The 15,923-nt window shown below is 38.1% G+C and overlaps 1 protein-coding gene across 1 annotated transcript in view; it reads right to left on the bottom strand.

The window, feature by feature from the left end:
* The window catches only part of nbeaa (neurobeachin a), an 849,844-nt gene that overhangs the window by 498,176 nt on the left and 335,745 nt on the right, over window positions 1–15,923 (bottom strand). The window contains exons 32-34 of the mRNA XM_043692709.1: window positions 11,733–11,887; window positions 6,115–6,244; window positions 2,870–2,997 (exon numbers count right to left, since the gene is read on the bottom strand). Coding sequence (XP_043548644.1) covers window positions 2,870–2,997; window positions 6,115–6,244; window positions 11,733–11,887 — 413 coding nt within the window. The remainder of the gene's footprint in view (window positions 1–2,869; window positions 2,998–6,114; window positions 6,245–11,732; window positions 11,888–15,923) is intronic.

Here is a 15,923-nt window from a genome sequence, read left to right as displayed (position 1 = left end):
TTTCCTCACAGGGTGTTACATTAGCCATTTTCCAGTCCTCTGTGACAATACCTGACTCCATTGATGCCCAAAAGATCATCACCAATGCCTCCACAGTCTTCTCTGCTACATCCTTCAGAACTGTGGGGTGACGTATTCACCCTCAGACATTTCACTTTCCAGCACTTTCTCTTATTGATGGCCACTACACTCACCTCTACTCCCCGACTTTCCCAAAGTTCGGGTATGCTACTCGTGTCTTCCAAAATGAAGACTGATGAAAGGTACCTGTATAGTTTCTCCGCCATTTCTTTACTCCCCATTACTACTTCTTCAGCCTCATTTTTCAGCAATCCAATATCCATTCTTGCCTCTCTCTTACCTTTTCAATATCTAAAAAAAGCCCTTAAAAGCTTCTTTTGTATTACTAGCTGGCTTACTCTCACATTTCATCTTCTCTGCTCTTATCACTTTTCTAGGTGTCTTCTGCTGGTTCGTAAAGGTTTGCCAATCTTTGGCTTCCCACTAATCTTCACTACATTGTATGTTTTTTTATTTTGTTTTTATGCTATCCCTGACTTACCTTGTCAGCCATGGTAGTCTTTTGTATGCTGCTTTCTGGCTTGGGATGAATTTCTGCTGTGTCTCACAAATTATCCCCAGAAATTCCTGCGATGCTGCTCCACCATTTTCCTTGCTTGGCTCCTGTTCCAATCAACTCTGACCAGCCTTTCCCTTTTAATGTTTTTAGTAACCTTCATTCAATTGTAATATCATTACATCCGATTCCAACTTCTCCCTCTCCAACTGCAGAGTGAATTCTACCATATTAAGGTCACTGCCCTCTAGAGATTCCTTCACCTTAAGATCTCTAATCAAGTCTGCTTCTTTACACGTCACCAAATCCAGAATTGTCTGTTCCCTGGTGGCCTCGACTACAAGCTGCTCCAAAAAAACCAACTCATAGACATTCCTCAAATTCCTTTTCCTGTGATTTGCTATTAACTTGATTTTCTCAGTCCACCCATGCATTGAAGAACCCCACGGTCATTGTAACAGTTCCTTTCTTCTATGCTTCTTTTTTCTGATTTATTTCCTGCCCTACATGTTGACTAATGTTGGGGCCCTATATATAACTCCATTAGGGTCATATTTCCATTCCTTCCCCACCCATAATATTGTGCCGTGTGTGTTTGTAAACATTTTTTTTTAAGTAGTAACTTACTGAGTTAAAATAGTAATCTGTGTTTCTTTTCTGCTATCAACTAAAAACATTGTTTGCAATAAGTACATACAGAAACCTCCTGATGAGTGCTTTCTTTAACCTTGTTTGTCAGTCAGGTAAATGGCAAACTTTTGAGAATCTGATTAAATATTTTTCTATTTAGGTTTACTCCAGCAATAATGGGCCTTGATTTCCATTACACTCCCTCAGTGATCTGTGACCAGAGTACCCTTCCAGAACTGAAATTCAATGCTGGTGATTAGCATACTAGTCACCATGTGAAGAATGCTGGAACCGCAACTTCAAGGGAACATTGGTTGTGTCAACAATTTGCACTTAGATAAATTTTGTAAGCAGCATGACAACGACCAGATAATTTTTTTTGTGTTGATCAAAGGATAAATATCGGTTAGAACATTGTGGTAATTCCCCTGCTCTCTTTCAAAATATTGCCATGGGATCTTTTATGTACGCCCGAAGAAGTGGATGGGGCTTTAGTTCAATATCTCATTGAAGAAGCCAGATGAGTTAGCTCAAGCTTTGATTGGTTAGTTTTATTTATTCCATTATCATCTGCCCTTCATGGGCTCTCATCACCCTTATTCACCTTCTTTCTTCAAGTTTTGATAAAAATATATTATTAGTTTTTATATTACTCGTACATAAGTCTGAAGCAAAATCACAAACAACACATCCTGCTCCTTTGGCCACAGTTAATCCTCTGTCCTTATTTTCCTGCAGCGTTTGACATGGTCCGACTGCAGGGCTTCTGCTCCACTTCTAGCTCAGCCAGACAGCTATCACATTGTACCTTCACTTATCAATTTTGAAACAGAAAATTACAAGCTAATGCTTACCACAACAAAAGTAGTTCCCTCTGGTAAATCTGAGGAAACGTACTTGGCCCTCTCCTTACTCACAAGCTACATTTCTAATTGTTATAACATGTCGAGGTCTAACTCACAACAAGAAAATGTGCATGATTATGACTAGGTTTTGATACCATCATAATGTGTGATAATGCAAGGCATCATTCATTCCTGTTGTCATGTGGCATCTATTCGCAAAATTATCTCTATCTCCCTCTATCCCTTGCATTTTGTCACATTTCGTAGTTTAACAAAGAGAACTTAATATGTGTGAATGGATAAGTCGGAGAGGAGTAGGAGAGTAGAGAATCGGGATTATGAGTTTTATATGATAGAGATTCTGTTTCCAAATACATTTTTTAAAGACTCATTTTATTGTCAGAATTGCAAAAGTATCAAAGATTCAAAGGGTACATATTAATTTGAAAAGTATAACTGAATAATGAAATTAATCAAAATTCAAAGGCAGTATTCAGGTTAGAAAAATATTCTAACCAAACTTCAAATATCTGGAATAATTACAGAATCACAGATTTTGTCTCAATTGGGTACAAATATTATAGTGTCTGAAAATGCAAAAGTCATGAGGCTAGGAGGTAAAACATGATCTACTATCTTAGCTAAAGAAACAAAATATAACTTAGTGTTAAAAGTAAATTACCACACAATTTTCCTGTGCCTGATTCTCTCCACTATCAATGTAACCTGCAAATATCAGCAACCATGCTATCAACTAATTGTCAGAAAGGTTACATAGATGCCATGTAGATAAAAATCAACTATACAGCACCTGTACCTTCGATCAACAATTCTTGACCATGGCTGCCCAACAGAGTTCTTGAAAGAAATGGTGCAAAGTCCACAAAAATCTCACGTAACAGTGGAGCAACCTTTTCCAGAGCTCGTTCAAGTTTTGCTGTGATGCTATTTAGAAATAAAAGAAACAGGATTTAGTCTTCTAAAATTGCATGCAATCACAGAATGACATATACTATAACACAGAAACAAGGCACTCAGTTCAACTAGTTCATGTTTTATATTAACCTTTCATTGTATAATGAGATCATGATGTAACTGATCAGATGACTGATATCAGTAAAAGAGAATACACAAGTCTAGAGCAAGTATGTAAAGAATGAGGCCTTAAATTCTAACAGGAGAAATGTTTTGATAGACTACAAGACAGATAGAGTTGTAGGAATATTATAATTTATAAAAGGTTGAAGAGCTTTACTTAGATACAAGGAGCATGCAGCCTCAGGGACAATTAATGTACAGACACTTGTAACATGAGATACACAAAATAGATATCTTAATGTGCAGGTGGCAGTATTGGTTTAAAGAAGAAAATAAAGCACCTTCTCAGTTCACCCGATCAGAATCTCGTTTTCCTTTTTCCATAAGCACTTGCCTGGTTTCCCTTGAAATGCATCGATGCTATTCACCTCAACCACTGAAATACTAAAATCTCACAACTCTAAGTCAATCCACTTAGAAACTTATACTATGAAAGTTCTGAACTGTAATTTGAAATGTTCTTGCTGATTGGAATTACTTTGCTTTTACCTCTAGAATTTTATTTGAATCAGAGCTCACAGCTGAGTGTATATATAACATGAATAATACAAGATATAAAATCATAGGTGCTTATTATAAACACAATTTACTCTCCTCTTCCATTCAAAATAAACTTTTAACCATCTTGTATTTTTCTCAAGTTTCTATACTAATTGTGTTAGGCTAGGCAGCATGCTCTAAAGTCGTAATGCAATTATGTGGGAGGGAGAAATCAAAACTGAATTTCCCAATTTTCTCAGTCTTTTTAAAATCAGGACCATTGGATATCAATGAACAAGCTTGCTATAATTTCCTTTCCTTTTGAGATAAATCACATGCCATGTTGCCACCAGCACTGAAATAATGAACAAAGCAAAAATTGGGGTTTATACTTGAAATTTTCAAAATCTACACAGATAATTAACATTCAAAAGAGTAGAAACAGGAGTAGACTATTTAGCATTTCAAGCCTATTCCACCAATCAGATCATGATTAATCTGGTCATGGTCTCAGTTCAACTTTTCTGTCTGTACCCTAAAATCCTTAAATCCCTGGTCTATTAAAATTCCATCTAATCCAGCCTTGAATAAATTTTAGTCGTCTCCATTACCTTCTGAGGAACAGAATCCCAAACTCTAACAACCGTCTGAGAAAAAGAAATCCTTCTCATCTTTGCCTTAAAATGGCCTCTTATTCTTTATCTATGTCCCTAGTTTTGACTTTCTCAACAAGAAGAAACATGTTCTGAATATCCAACATATAAAATATGTTATACATATAAAATATATATAACATATATTGATATGTTTCAATAAACTTAGCTCTTATGTTTTATAATCCCATGGGTATAGACCTAACATGGTCAACCTTTCTCATAAAGTAAGCCCTTCATTCCAGGGATGAATCAAGTGAATCTTCTCTGAACTGCTTAAACAGAAATTAAATCTTTTTCAAAAATTAGGAAACCAAAGCTCTTCACAGTATGTACCCTAGATGTGGTTTCACCAATCCCAATACAGCTGCAACTAAACCACATTATTACTATTAATTTCCATTCTTCGAGATCAAGAACACTCCATTCACCTTCCAAATCACTTGCTATACTTGCAGACTATCTTGCTGTGATTTACATACCTGAACACCAGCACCCTGCAACCTCTATTGAAATAGTATATAGTTTTTCTATTCTTCAAAATGCATAAGTTCACATCCAAGTACACTACATCTACTGATTCTTCTCAATCCACCATGACTCCTCTCCTTTGAAAATCTCTAATAAATTGGACCCAATTTCCCCTCACATAGCCATATTGGCTCTAACTGATTAAATCATGGTTTTTAAAACAAATGCTTCTACAATTTCTTCCTCCCATAAGACGTCGTAGGTGAAGCAGGCCATTCAACCCACCGAGTCTGCTCCACCATTCGATGAGATCATGGTTGATCTGATAATCCTCAATTCCACTTTCCTGCCTTTTCCCCGTAGCCCTTGATTCCCTTACTGATTAAAAAAATCTCTTTCTCAGCTTTGGATGTACTTAATGATTAAGCCTCAAAAGCCCTTGGGGCAGTAAAGAATTTTGCAGAATCAATACCCTGTTGAGGAAATTTCTGCTCATTTCTGTCTTAAATGTATCATTCCTTATTCTAAGATAACACGTTTTGGTCCTAGGCTCTCCCACAAAGGGAAGTAAACCTTTTCACACCTCCTCTATCAAGTCCCCGAAGGATCTTATACTTTTCAATAAGGTGGTCACATATTCTTCCAAATTTACATGAATGCAGGACCAATGTACTCAACCTCTCCTCAAAAGATATTGCCTCCATATATGGTTTTACTACCTTTATCACTTTTCCTACAACAGATGCGAGGATAACAGGCCACAGTTATCTGTTTTCTGCCTTCCTTCTTTCTCAAATAAATAAGTTACATTTGCTATTTTCGAATCTGCTGAATCACTCCAGTAATGAAGGAATGTTGCAAGATTAGAACTAACGTGTCTATCTGTGCAGCCATGTCTTTCGAGACCCAAGCATACAGGTCATCAGTCCTAAGGTCCTGACAGATTTTATGGCCAATAGCTTTCTTAGCACCTGTTCCCTGGTGATGTTAATAGTACTGAGTTCAACTCTTACTGTCACCTCTTGATTTTTAATTAGCTTTGAGTAGCTTTTCAAAACTTTTACCATGAAAATAACAAATATATCTGTTCAAAACCTCTGACATTTCTTGTGCCTGCATACCCTCAGTTACCTTTATTTAATTCTTAAGGATTAATCACAGATTCATATTTCTCCTTGTCAAACAGAAATCAAAGTCTATGACATCATGATCATCGTCACCTCGATGCTCCTACATGATGACTATGTTTTTACCTACACAACCCAAAAATGCTTTTCAATTAGTTTTAATTTAATACCATATTAGCTTGCTTCAGAAAAGAATGAAATGAGAGAGGATAGAAAAGAAGACTGAATTTAACCTCATATTTTCAGCAGAATCCTCTGGCATTGGAGCAACTGTTTGAACTGCAGGAAGATTTTTGCTGGTTGCACCATTCACAAAACTGGAAGAGGAGGAAGAGGACGAAGTGGAAGCAGCCTCTGCAGCACCTGTGCAAAAGCAGTACAAAAGGTAAACTGGAAAGTGATGGAATTGGTGCGTTGCATAATGTCAATAAAAAGACATGCAATCTTACTAGTTTAATATAAAAATTATACTTAAATTGAATGTAGTGAAAATAGCTATCGGTAGAAGATCCTTTATCCTAAATACTCGGGACCAGCTGTCTTTTGGAGTTCGGAATTTTTCGGTTTTCAGAATGTGACAGTTTAATGGTGAAATTTTAAAAAATCTTACCAGAGAAGCAGACTTCTAACTGAGAATGCGCTTGGCCACGCTCCCCTCCCCAAGTCACATCTGAGTGACACACATCGAGTGAGTGTCGACTTGGGGGAGTTCACAGAGAAACCCCAGGTCTGTCCGTGCTTGGCCACACCCCTATGTCACATCTGAGTGACACACATCGAGTAGGTGTCGACTTGGGGTGTTCACAGAGAAACGCTCGGCCTGTCAGTGCTTGACCACACCCCCTCATGTCACATCTGAGTGTTAAGTGTTTCCTCACCAAACAACTTTGTAAATGAGAAAATAAACTTCAAAAAAAAACCTTCGGATTCGGAGCTTTTCAGTTTTTGGATGTTCGGATAAAGGATCTTCAACCTGTATATTATTTCAATGATGGCATTTTGATATGCAGAAAATTTGGATACATCCCACAAGTTACATTTATGACCACAATGCCAATTTCTAACATGCAAAAGCTCTCGATTAAATTGGTTCATAATAGTTTATACTTCAAATTTAATACATAAATTACTTAGAAATATTTTTTGTGATTATTGGTTTTATCAATTTCTCTCGAACTTCAGAATTAGCAATAGTCCACTTAATTGGATTCTCACTTTAGAGACAAAAGGTTGTGGATCTAAGCCCCATTTCAGAGATTTTAGCATAAACTCTGAACTGATACCCCAATGCAATGCTCATATTGTGCATTCAAACAAATTGTCTTTTCGAAGGAATATTCACCACATACACTCTTAACTTCATAAACAAGACCAATGGTACAAGTCAAAATTGCCGAAAGGATGACTTTCCAAGAGTTCTGGCCAATATCTATCTTTAATTCATATCACTAAAGCAGATTATCCAGCCACAGCGTCTCAAAGATCTCATTAGACTGGCTACTGTCTTTTCTACTTTCAATTAATGATGGGAGATATTAATCTACCTAAAGACAGGAAAAAAAAATCAGTAGCAAAAGTAGCCAGGAATTAAAGAGTTAAAAGAGTTAAAAAGATTGTTTTCAAGATAGATTCTTATAACAGCATGTTCTTGGCATTATTCAACAAGATAAGATCAATGAATGAAGGGAATTCTACGTAGCAGTGACCATAATAAGATTGAACTCAAGACTCATATTGTAAACTTAAACAAGGGCAATAATGAGGACATAAAATCAGAATTACAGCAAGTGAACTGGTAAATTAGGTTAAGGAACAAAAACAGAAATTTCTGGAAAAACTTAGCTTTCTTTCCATAGATGCTGCCAGACCTGCTAAGTTAGTGTTTTGAGTCCGATTAGTCTTCATCAGAACTGCAGGTTAAAAGGACAGGTCAATAGAGATGCTGTGGCAGACATTTAATAGAATATTTTGGAATGCACAGAATAGATACATTCCACCAAGAGTGAATAATGAAGACCACACTCTGTGGTTAAGTAATAAAGTGAGTGATACTATCAAACTTAAAGAAACTATAAATTATTACCCAAAGGTGAGTGGCAGATCAGAAAATTTGACAGAATACTGAAAAGACTGACTGAACGAATCACAAGGTGGAAAGCATTAGAATACTAGAGAAAGCCAGAAAGAAACATAAAAATGGACAGTAAGAGTTTTTATAGATATATAAAAAGAGGGAGGCTGCAAAGTGATATTATCGCTGAACTATTAATCCAGAGATCCAGGTAATGTTCTCGGGACCTGGGTTCAAACTCCACTATGGCAAAGGGTGGAATTTGAATTCAATAAAAAGCTGGAGTGATGAAACCATTATCAAATGCCATAAAATCCCAGCTGGTTCAATAATGTCTTTTAGGGAATCAAGTCTGCCATCCTTACCTTGGTCTACATGTGACTTAGACTCTGAACTGCTCTCTAAAATGGCTTAGCAAGTTCATGTCAAGTAGAAATGAACAACAAATGCTAGCCGATGCAGTAATGCTCATATCCCATGAAAGATTAAAATGAAAGAGAATTAGTGAGCATTGGGCCAATAATGAGTGAGTTTGGAGAATTACTCAAGGAAAATAAGGAGGTGGCAGATTTATTGAACTGTATTTGTACCAGTCTTGGTGATAGCAAATATCGATGAAATTGCTCTCAGAGTTCAGGAAAATAATCATAGATTAGGAAATGGTACCTTTGCAGTTGATTCCTAAATTTTTGCACAGTTCAGATGAAGATGGGGTCCTTCAACTGAAAATAAATGCATTTCAGGGATATTGAAATTTTAAGTTAATTACAGTGCAAAATGATTTCCACTTCAGACCAATGCTAAACTTGTAGCATTTGTGCAGTTCACAGCTCGATCTTGCAATGAAACAAAGTGGAGTAAGAATACTTGCTTTGAACAGTATGCAGTACAAATCCAGTGCATTGCCATCATAGGTACATGTTACATTTTACTTTATCTTTAAAAAGGTTTGCCTTTTCCTAAATCTATAAATACAATGATTCAGTTGCAGTTCATATAGACTCAAATGCACCAGAGACTAAACGCTTAAATGCAGTGGTAATATTCTTACCTTTGTCTCAAAAGTTTGTATTTGAAGCTCTACTCCAGGAGTAGAGTACATGGATCTACACTAATGCTTACATCTTTGGATGAGACATTAAATGGAGGGAATATTAAACAGAGAGGCCTACTCCTGCTCCCAATTCATACGTTATTACTGCTGTTAGATAAATGTAAAAGGACTTTCGGAAACGAAACTATTTGAAGAGGAATGAAGAGGATCTCTCAGTATGCTATGAGTACTTATTCCCTAATTGGCATACTTTAAAAAATGGGTCTGCGAGTCATGCATCTTATTGCTAGTTGTATTAGCTATATGTCAATGATATATGACATTAACCACATATCAGAAGTAATTCATTTACTGTGAAGCAGCTTGGGAGAGCCTAAGGATATTTAAGGCATCACATAAATTCAAGTGAGTCGAATTGGTTTAAATCTGAACATAAATAATAATAAGCAAGTCAACTGGTTACTTTATGAGCAAAGACTATTAAAGCCTAGGTCTGAATGTTTTTTTGAGATATTCTTGTTGTATCACCTTATTTCTGGAAATAAATGATTGGAAATATATTTTAACACAGCTTAAAAATACGGGATAGACCATTTAGGACAGAGATGAGGAGAAACTTCTTCACCCAGAGAGTGGTGGCTGTGTGGAATGCTCTGCCCCAGAGGGCAGTGGAGGCCTAGTCTCTGGATTCATTTAAGAAAGAGTTGGGTAGAGCTCTCAAAGATAGTGGAATCAAGGGTTATGGAGATAAGGCAGTAACAGGATACTGATTAGGAATGATCAGTCATGATCATGTTGAATGGCGGTGCAGGCTCGAAGGGCTGAATGGCCTACTCCTGCACCTATTGTCTGTAACATTAGAAGGACAGAAAATGAAGCATTACCATGCAATATCATAACAATGAATGTAGGTTAATTTCTCGATCTACGGAATGGATGATCATAGGCTGAATTTTCATTCTTGCAGAAGTAAAGAAAATACCCAGTTTTGTACGTCCGTCTCAAAAACCATGTTTTTAACAAGTGCGATTTTCAGAGTTTCAGAGAGGGCTGAATGTAAAAGGCATGCACTTCGCCCTCAGCAAGAGTTCAAATGCAGCCATAGGGACTGGAGGATATGGAAGCAGAGTATTTAACAATTTATTCAAACAGTAAGGTTCTCTGGCGCTCATGTCCAACACCAACTGTACTCCGCCAGCACTCCCACCGTCCCAAACAATATCCACCCAACCATCCCAGTGCCCTTCATTTACTTTCCCATAGCCATTCATAACTGCCATGCCAAGCTCCATTACCTCTCAACACTGCCCCTCTCCCTCCCATGGTGCTTCATACACTCAATGCCAAGTTATGCATCACCTCGCATAGCCATGGATCCTTGAACCATGCCAATTCAAACACTATTTAGAAAATAGATGCAGGATAAGGTCATATAGTCCATCAACTCTACCTCACCCTTTAACATGACCATGACTGATCCAGACTCCTGACACTTTGAGAAATCTATTTATTTCTGAAATATACTCAGTGACCACCTCCAAAGCCTTCTGTGGTAGAGAATTTCACAGGTTCACCAACTCCTGAATGAAAAGAATTCTCATCTCAGTTCCAAGTGACTGTGTATTTTGAGATGATAACCCCTTGTTCCGGAAGCTCTAGCAAAACAAACTATCATAACTGCATTCAGTGTGTCCAGCCATGTCTGTACTATATGGTCTGTGCAGAACCACTGACTGAAACAGGACGTGTTAAGTCTAAAAAAGGCAAAAATCTGAAACATCTATCTTATGTAAATTACCATAGGACCACACATGTATGACAATGTTTGGTTGAGTGCCAGACATTCATTAGTGTGCAACACGGGAAAAACAAGGGACAGATGAAGAAGCGTTGCTTAGTATGTAGGGTATGGCAGATAATGGGAAGTGCGTGGATGGGCAGAGGGTAAAGGTAAGACCTTCTAAACTTATCTTTCAACAGACTGCCTCACTCAAACTATGGTTCATGATATCTCTTGAGTTACAATGAAATACACGTTCTTTAAAAGATGGCCTGACTCAATGGAAATTGCGGAGGACTTGGACATGACTATTCCCATAGGGGAGCTGGTTAGGTTAGAAGGCGCAGAACCAGAACCAGCCTGTCCCCTTACGTAGCACTGTGAAAACTGTAAACCCACGGAACTGGTTCCACAATTGCGAATTGTGTTTTGGCGACAATTTTCATTCCTCCACGGCATCTCACCACCACCATGAATATCTACCTTTATAAACTCCTTTGTGGTGAGAGAGGGGAAAATCAATTGGCAATATTCACTATTCTTGAGTACCTCTGAGTAATATGAAAGCATATTTATTTGCACAAGAATAAACCTCAGGACTGCCTGAGAGTTTCAACTTAAACAGTAATGAAATTGCAACTTGAAAGAATATTTTGAAAATTGCACAGATTGCAATTTGTGATTGGGAAAAATCAGATTGTGGCTATACACTATGATTGATTAAAATTAGCATTTTATACAACAAATTATCAACAACATTTGGAGAAGTGTGGACCAACAAGAAGAACACATCTGTGCTTGTTATCGTTGCCATATCAATACATGTTATGTATAAAATATTTTTTGCTGAAATTCATACTGAAACATTTTCATAACGTTTTACAGTAAAGAGGGAAACATTTCTCAAGCACTTCAGCATTTATAACCAGATTTTTGTTGACTGTACCTGTGGTATTTATCATACTTTTTGGTGTAGCTGTTGCAGGAGAGATTACGTTGGTTGTACTGCCAGTGACGAGACTACTCGTAATACCGATACCACCGACTGTATTGACGGCCAGACTGCCTGGAGGTGGTTTCTTTACAGGTACAACAACACTCCTAAGAATATGGAAAAATGCAACAAATGTAACATCCTCTCATGAATATACCAGTGTATAGATTTGCACTGTACATGAAAAATACCTTTACTAAAATATATCTTCTTTACAAGTATATGCGAAATGTTCCTTATACAGTGGCAAAGCATTTAATGTCTTTGGGGGAAGCTAGGTAAACAAAGGGAAAAGAACAGGAGGTTATGCTAAGTGGTTAATGAAATATGATGGGAAAACTCCAGTCAGGAGCATAAACGCGAAAAGAGATCAGTTGAACCAAATGTAATTCTAGTCACTCTCTTTTATCCACCTGATATCCATTAACAATGGAGAACACTATGCAGATGAGGGTACAGAAAAGGAGTGATGCCAATACAAACCAAAATGAAACAAAAGCACTTCCTAAAGTAGATATATTTGACTTGCTTTGCCACAATGTGTATGTTTGCTTAAATCACTAATTTTCACTGCATTTTCAAAAGACAAAAGAACTGTGGATGAATCAGAAATTGCTGGAAAAACTCAGGTCTGGCATAATCCGTGGAAAGCTGAGTTAACATTTCAAGTCCAGTTTTGCATTGTCAATGGTACATTGATTTTCTAATCAGATCTTTTTAATCAGAATAATCAGTGAGAGACTGACATTTATTTCAATGTGCAGCAGTCTGCATTTTCATAAAAATCAAAAGTGTGGATGCTGGAAGTCAGAAACAAAATCAGAAATTGCAAGGTTTGGTGCCCACCTGTGAAAAGAAAGGAGTTAATGTTTCAGGTCCAGTAACCCATCTTCACAATGTGTTCAGCTCTGAAGAAAGGTCACTGAACCCAAAACATTAACCCTGCTTTCCCTCCACAGATGCTGTTGAGTTTTTCCAGCAATTTCTGATTTTGTGCCTGCATTTTCATATTCTGTATTAATGTGAGCTGAAAGGTTTTTAGAAATATATTAAAACTATAATATATTGTAATGGTATAATAAGCAAAGATTAGATTGAAAACTTAATAGTGGGGTCAAGGGACCACATTTGGGAAGATAATAGATGATCAAAAAACAGATTTAAGATCAAATAGGACTGGTATCAACATGAAAAATTATGAACAGACTATGACTGAAAAGGGAGATTAGCATTTCCATAAAGACTAAAGAAAATTAAAGGTTCTGTATCTGAATGCATCTATCAATTTAAAAAATACAAAATTGACGATCTGAGAATGCAAACAGAAATAAGTACATACAATCTGGTTGCTATTGCAAAGGCATAATGGTGGATGACGTGAATTAGGACCTGAATTTTGAAAGGTACAACAAATTAATGAAGGACAGGAATATTAATGGAAGGTGACGGCAATACCACTCAATTTATAATCTAGGCTAATGGTCTGAGGACAGGGGTCAATTTTCACAATGGCAGATAGTTATTAAATATTAAATGTATTTCATAAATCTGCAATTAAAAGCTAGTGTATAACAATTACTGATGTAAATGACCACCTGGTTCACCGATGTCCTTTAGGGAAGAAAGTCTGCTATCATTACCTGCTCTGGGTTGCATGTGACTCAAGATCCACTGCAATGTGGTTGACTCTTAACTGTCCTCTGTAATGCCTTTGCATACAGAAAATACTGACCTTGCCAGCAACACCTGCACCCCAAAAAAGAACTCTTAAAAACTAGAAAAAGGTGGAGGTATGGCACTGTTCGTGATAGTATTGATAGTATTAGCACAATAAACAGGGATGACCCAAGTTCAGGAAAACAGGACATAGAAGCATTGTGGGTAGAGATGAGAAATGAAGGTGGCAAGAAGTCAATTGTGGGAGTTGGTGAACAGGCTCCACACGGTTGAGTAGAGCATAAAGGAGTAATGGAAGATTTTAATCTACAAATGGATTGGATCAATCAATTGGGTAAAGATAGCCGAAGGGAGGAGTTCAGAAAATATTATTAGGATGGCTTCCAGAACAGCATTTTGTGGAATGACCAGAGAGCAGAACATATTAGATCTGGCATTGTGTAACAAGATCAGATTAATCAGTACCACAATGAAGGCAGCCCTCAGCAGCAGTAATCATAATATGATTGCAGTTGCATCTAATTTGAGGGACAGTGAGTCCAAGACTACTTTTTAAAAAATATTTCTTCCACGAAAGAAGCGTTAGCTGAATTAGGTTAAATGATAGATCAAGAAAAAAAACAATGGCAGACATTTATGTGGATATTCCAGAATACATGGCATAGATACAATCTAATAACGAGGAAAATGACCAAAGGACAAATTCCAGAAATTCACATCCTCTCGGCTAAAAGTTTTACCTCATGTCCACTTTAATCCTTCTTCCAAACACCTTAAATCTATGCCCCTTTGTAACTGACCTCTCCAATAAAAGAAATGGCTCTTCCCTGTCAATATAGTTCCAGATTTACTTTCCTGCATTTTTTAAAGTACCTCACTGAATGAAGGGAAATATTCCACATGACTTCTTCACTACCATATCAACCTGTCCTGCCACTTTTAGAAACTTGAGAACATACACTCCAAGGTCTTTCGCTTCCTTTATCCCTGACAATACTACTTCATTCTATTGCTGGAAATGTGTTGCTGGAAAAGCGCAGCAGGTCAGGCAGCATCCAGGGAACAGGAGAATCGACGTTTCGGGCATAAGCCCTTCCTGAAGAAGGGCTTATGCCCAAAACGTCGATTCTCCTGTTCCCTGGATGCTGCCTGACCTGCTGCGCTTTTCCAGCAACACATTTCCAGCTCTGATCTCCAGCATCTGCAGACCTCACTTTCTCCTACTTCATTCTATTGCATGGAACATAGAACAATACAGCACAGAACAGGCCCTTCAGCCCTCGATGTTGCGCCGACCTGTGAAATATTCTCAGCTTGTCCCCCTACACTATCCCAAAATCATCCATGTGCTTATCTAAGGATTGTTTAAATCTCCCTAATGTGGCTGAGTTGACTACATTAGGTCAGGCATTCCACTTCCTTACCTCTCTCTGCGTAGAACAATACAGCACAGAACAGGCCCTTCAGCCCTCGATGTTGCGCCGACCTGTGAAATATTCTCAGCTTGTCCCCCTACACTATCCCAAAATCATCCATGTGCTTATCTAAGGATTGTTTAAATCTCCCTAATGTGGCTGAGTTGACTACATTAGGTCAGGCATTCCACTTCCTTACCTCTCTCTGCGTAGAACAATACAGCACAGAACAGGCCCTTCAGCCCTCGATGTTGCGCCGACCTGTGAAATATTCTCAGCTTGTCCCCCTACACTATCCCAAAATCATCCATGTGCTTATCTAAGGATTGTTTAAATCTCCCTAATGTGGCTGAGTTGACTACATTAGGTCAGGCATTCCACTTCCTTACCTCTCTCTGCGTAGAACAATACAGCACAGAACAGGCCCTTCAGCCCTCGATGTTGCGCCGACCTGTGAAATATTCTCAGCTTGTCCCCCTACACTATCCCAAAATCATCCATGTGCTTATCTAAGGATTGTTTAAATCTCCCTAATGTGGCTGAGTTGACTACATTAGGTCAGGCATTCCACTTCCTTACCTCTCTCTGCGTAGAACAATACAGCACAGAACAGGCCCTTCAGCCCTCGATGTTGCGCCGACCTGTGAAATATTCTCAGCTTGTCCCCCTACACTATCCCAAAATCATCCATGTGCTTATCTAAGGATTGTTTAAATCTCCCTAATGTGGCTGAGTTGACTACATTAGGTCAGGCATTCCACTTCCTTACCTCTCTCTGCGTAGAACAATACAGCACAGAACAGGCCCTTCAGCCCTCGATGTTGCGCCGACCTGTGAAATATTCTCAGCTTGTCCCCCTACACTATCCCAAAATCATCCATGTGCTTATCTAAGGATTGTTTAAATCTCCCTAATGTGGCTGAGTTGACTACATTAGGTCAGGCATTCCACTTCCTTACCTCTCTCTGCGTAGAACAATACAGCACAGAACAGGCCCTTCAGCCCTCGATGTTGCGCCGACCTGTGAAATATTCTCAGCTTGTCCCCCTAC

This window comes from Chiloscyllium plagiosum, chromosome 6 (genome assembly GCF_004010195.1).
Source record: "Chiloscyllium plagiosum isolate BGI_BamShark_2017 chromosome 6, ASM401019v2, whole genome shotgun sequence".
In the NCBI taxonomy this organism is placed as follows: Eukaryota; Metazoa; Chordata; class Chondrichthyes; order Orectolobiformes; family Hemiscylliidae; genus Chiloscyllium; species Chiloscyllium plagiosum.
The sequence above is the reverse complement of the archived record's forward strand: the minus strand, read 5'-3'. Positions and strand labels throughout refer to the sequence as shown.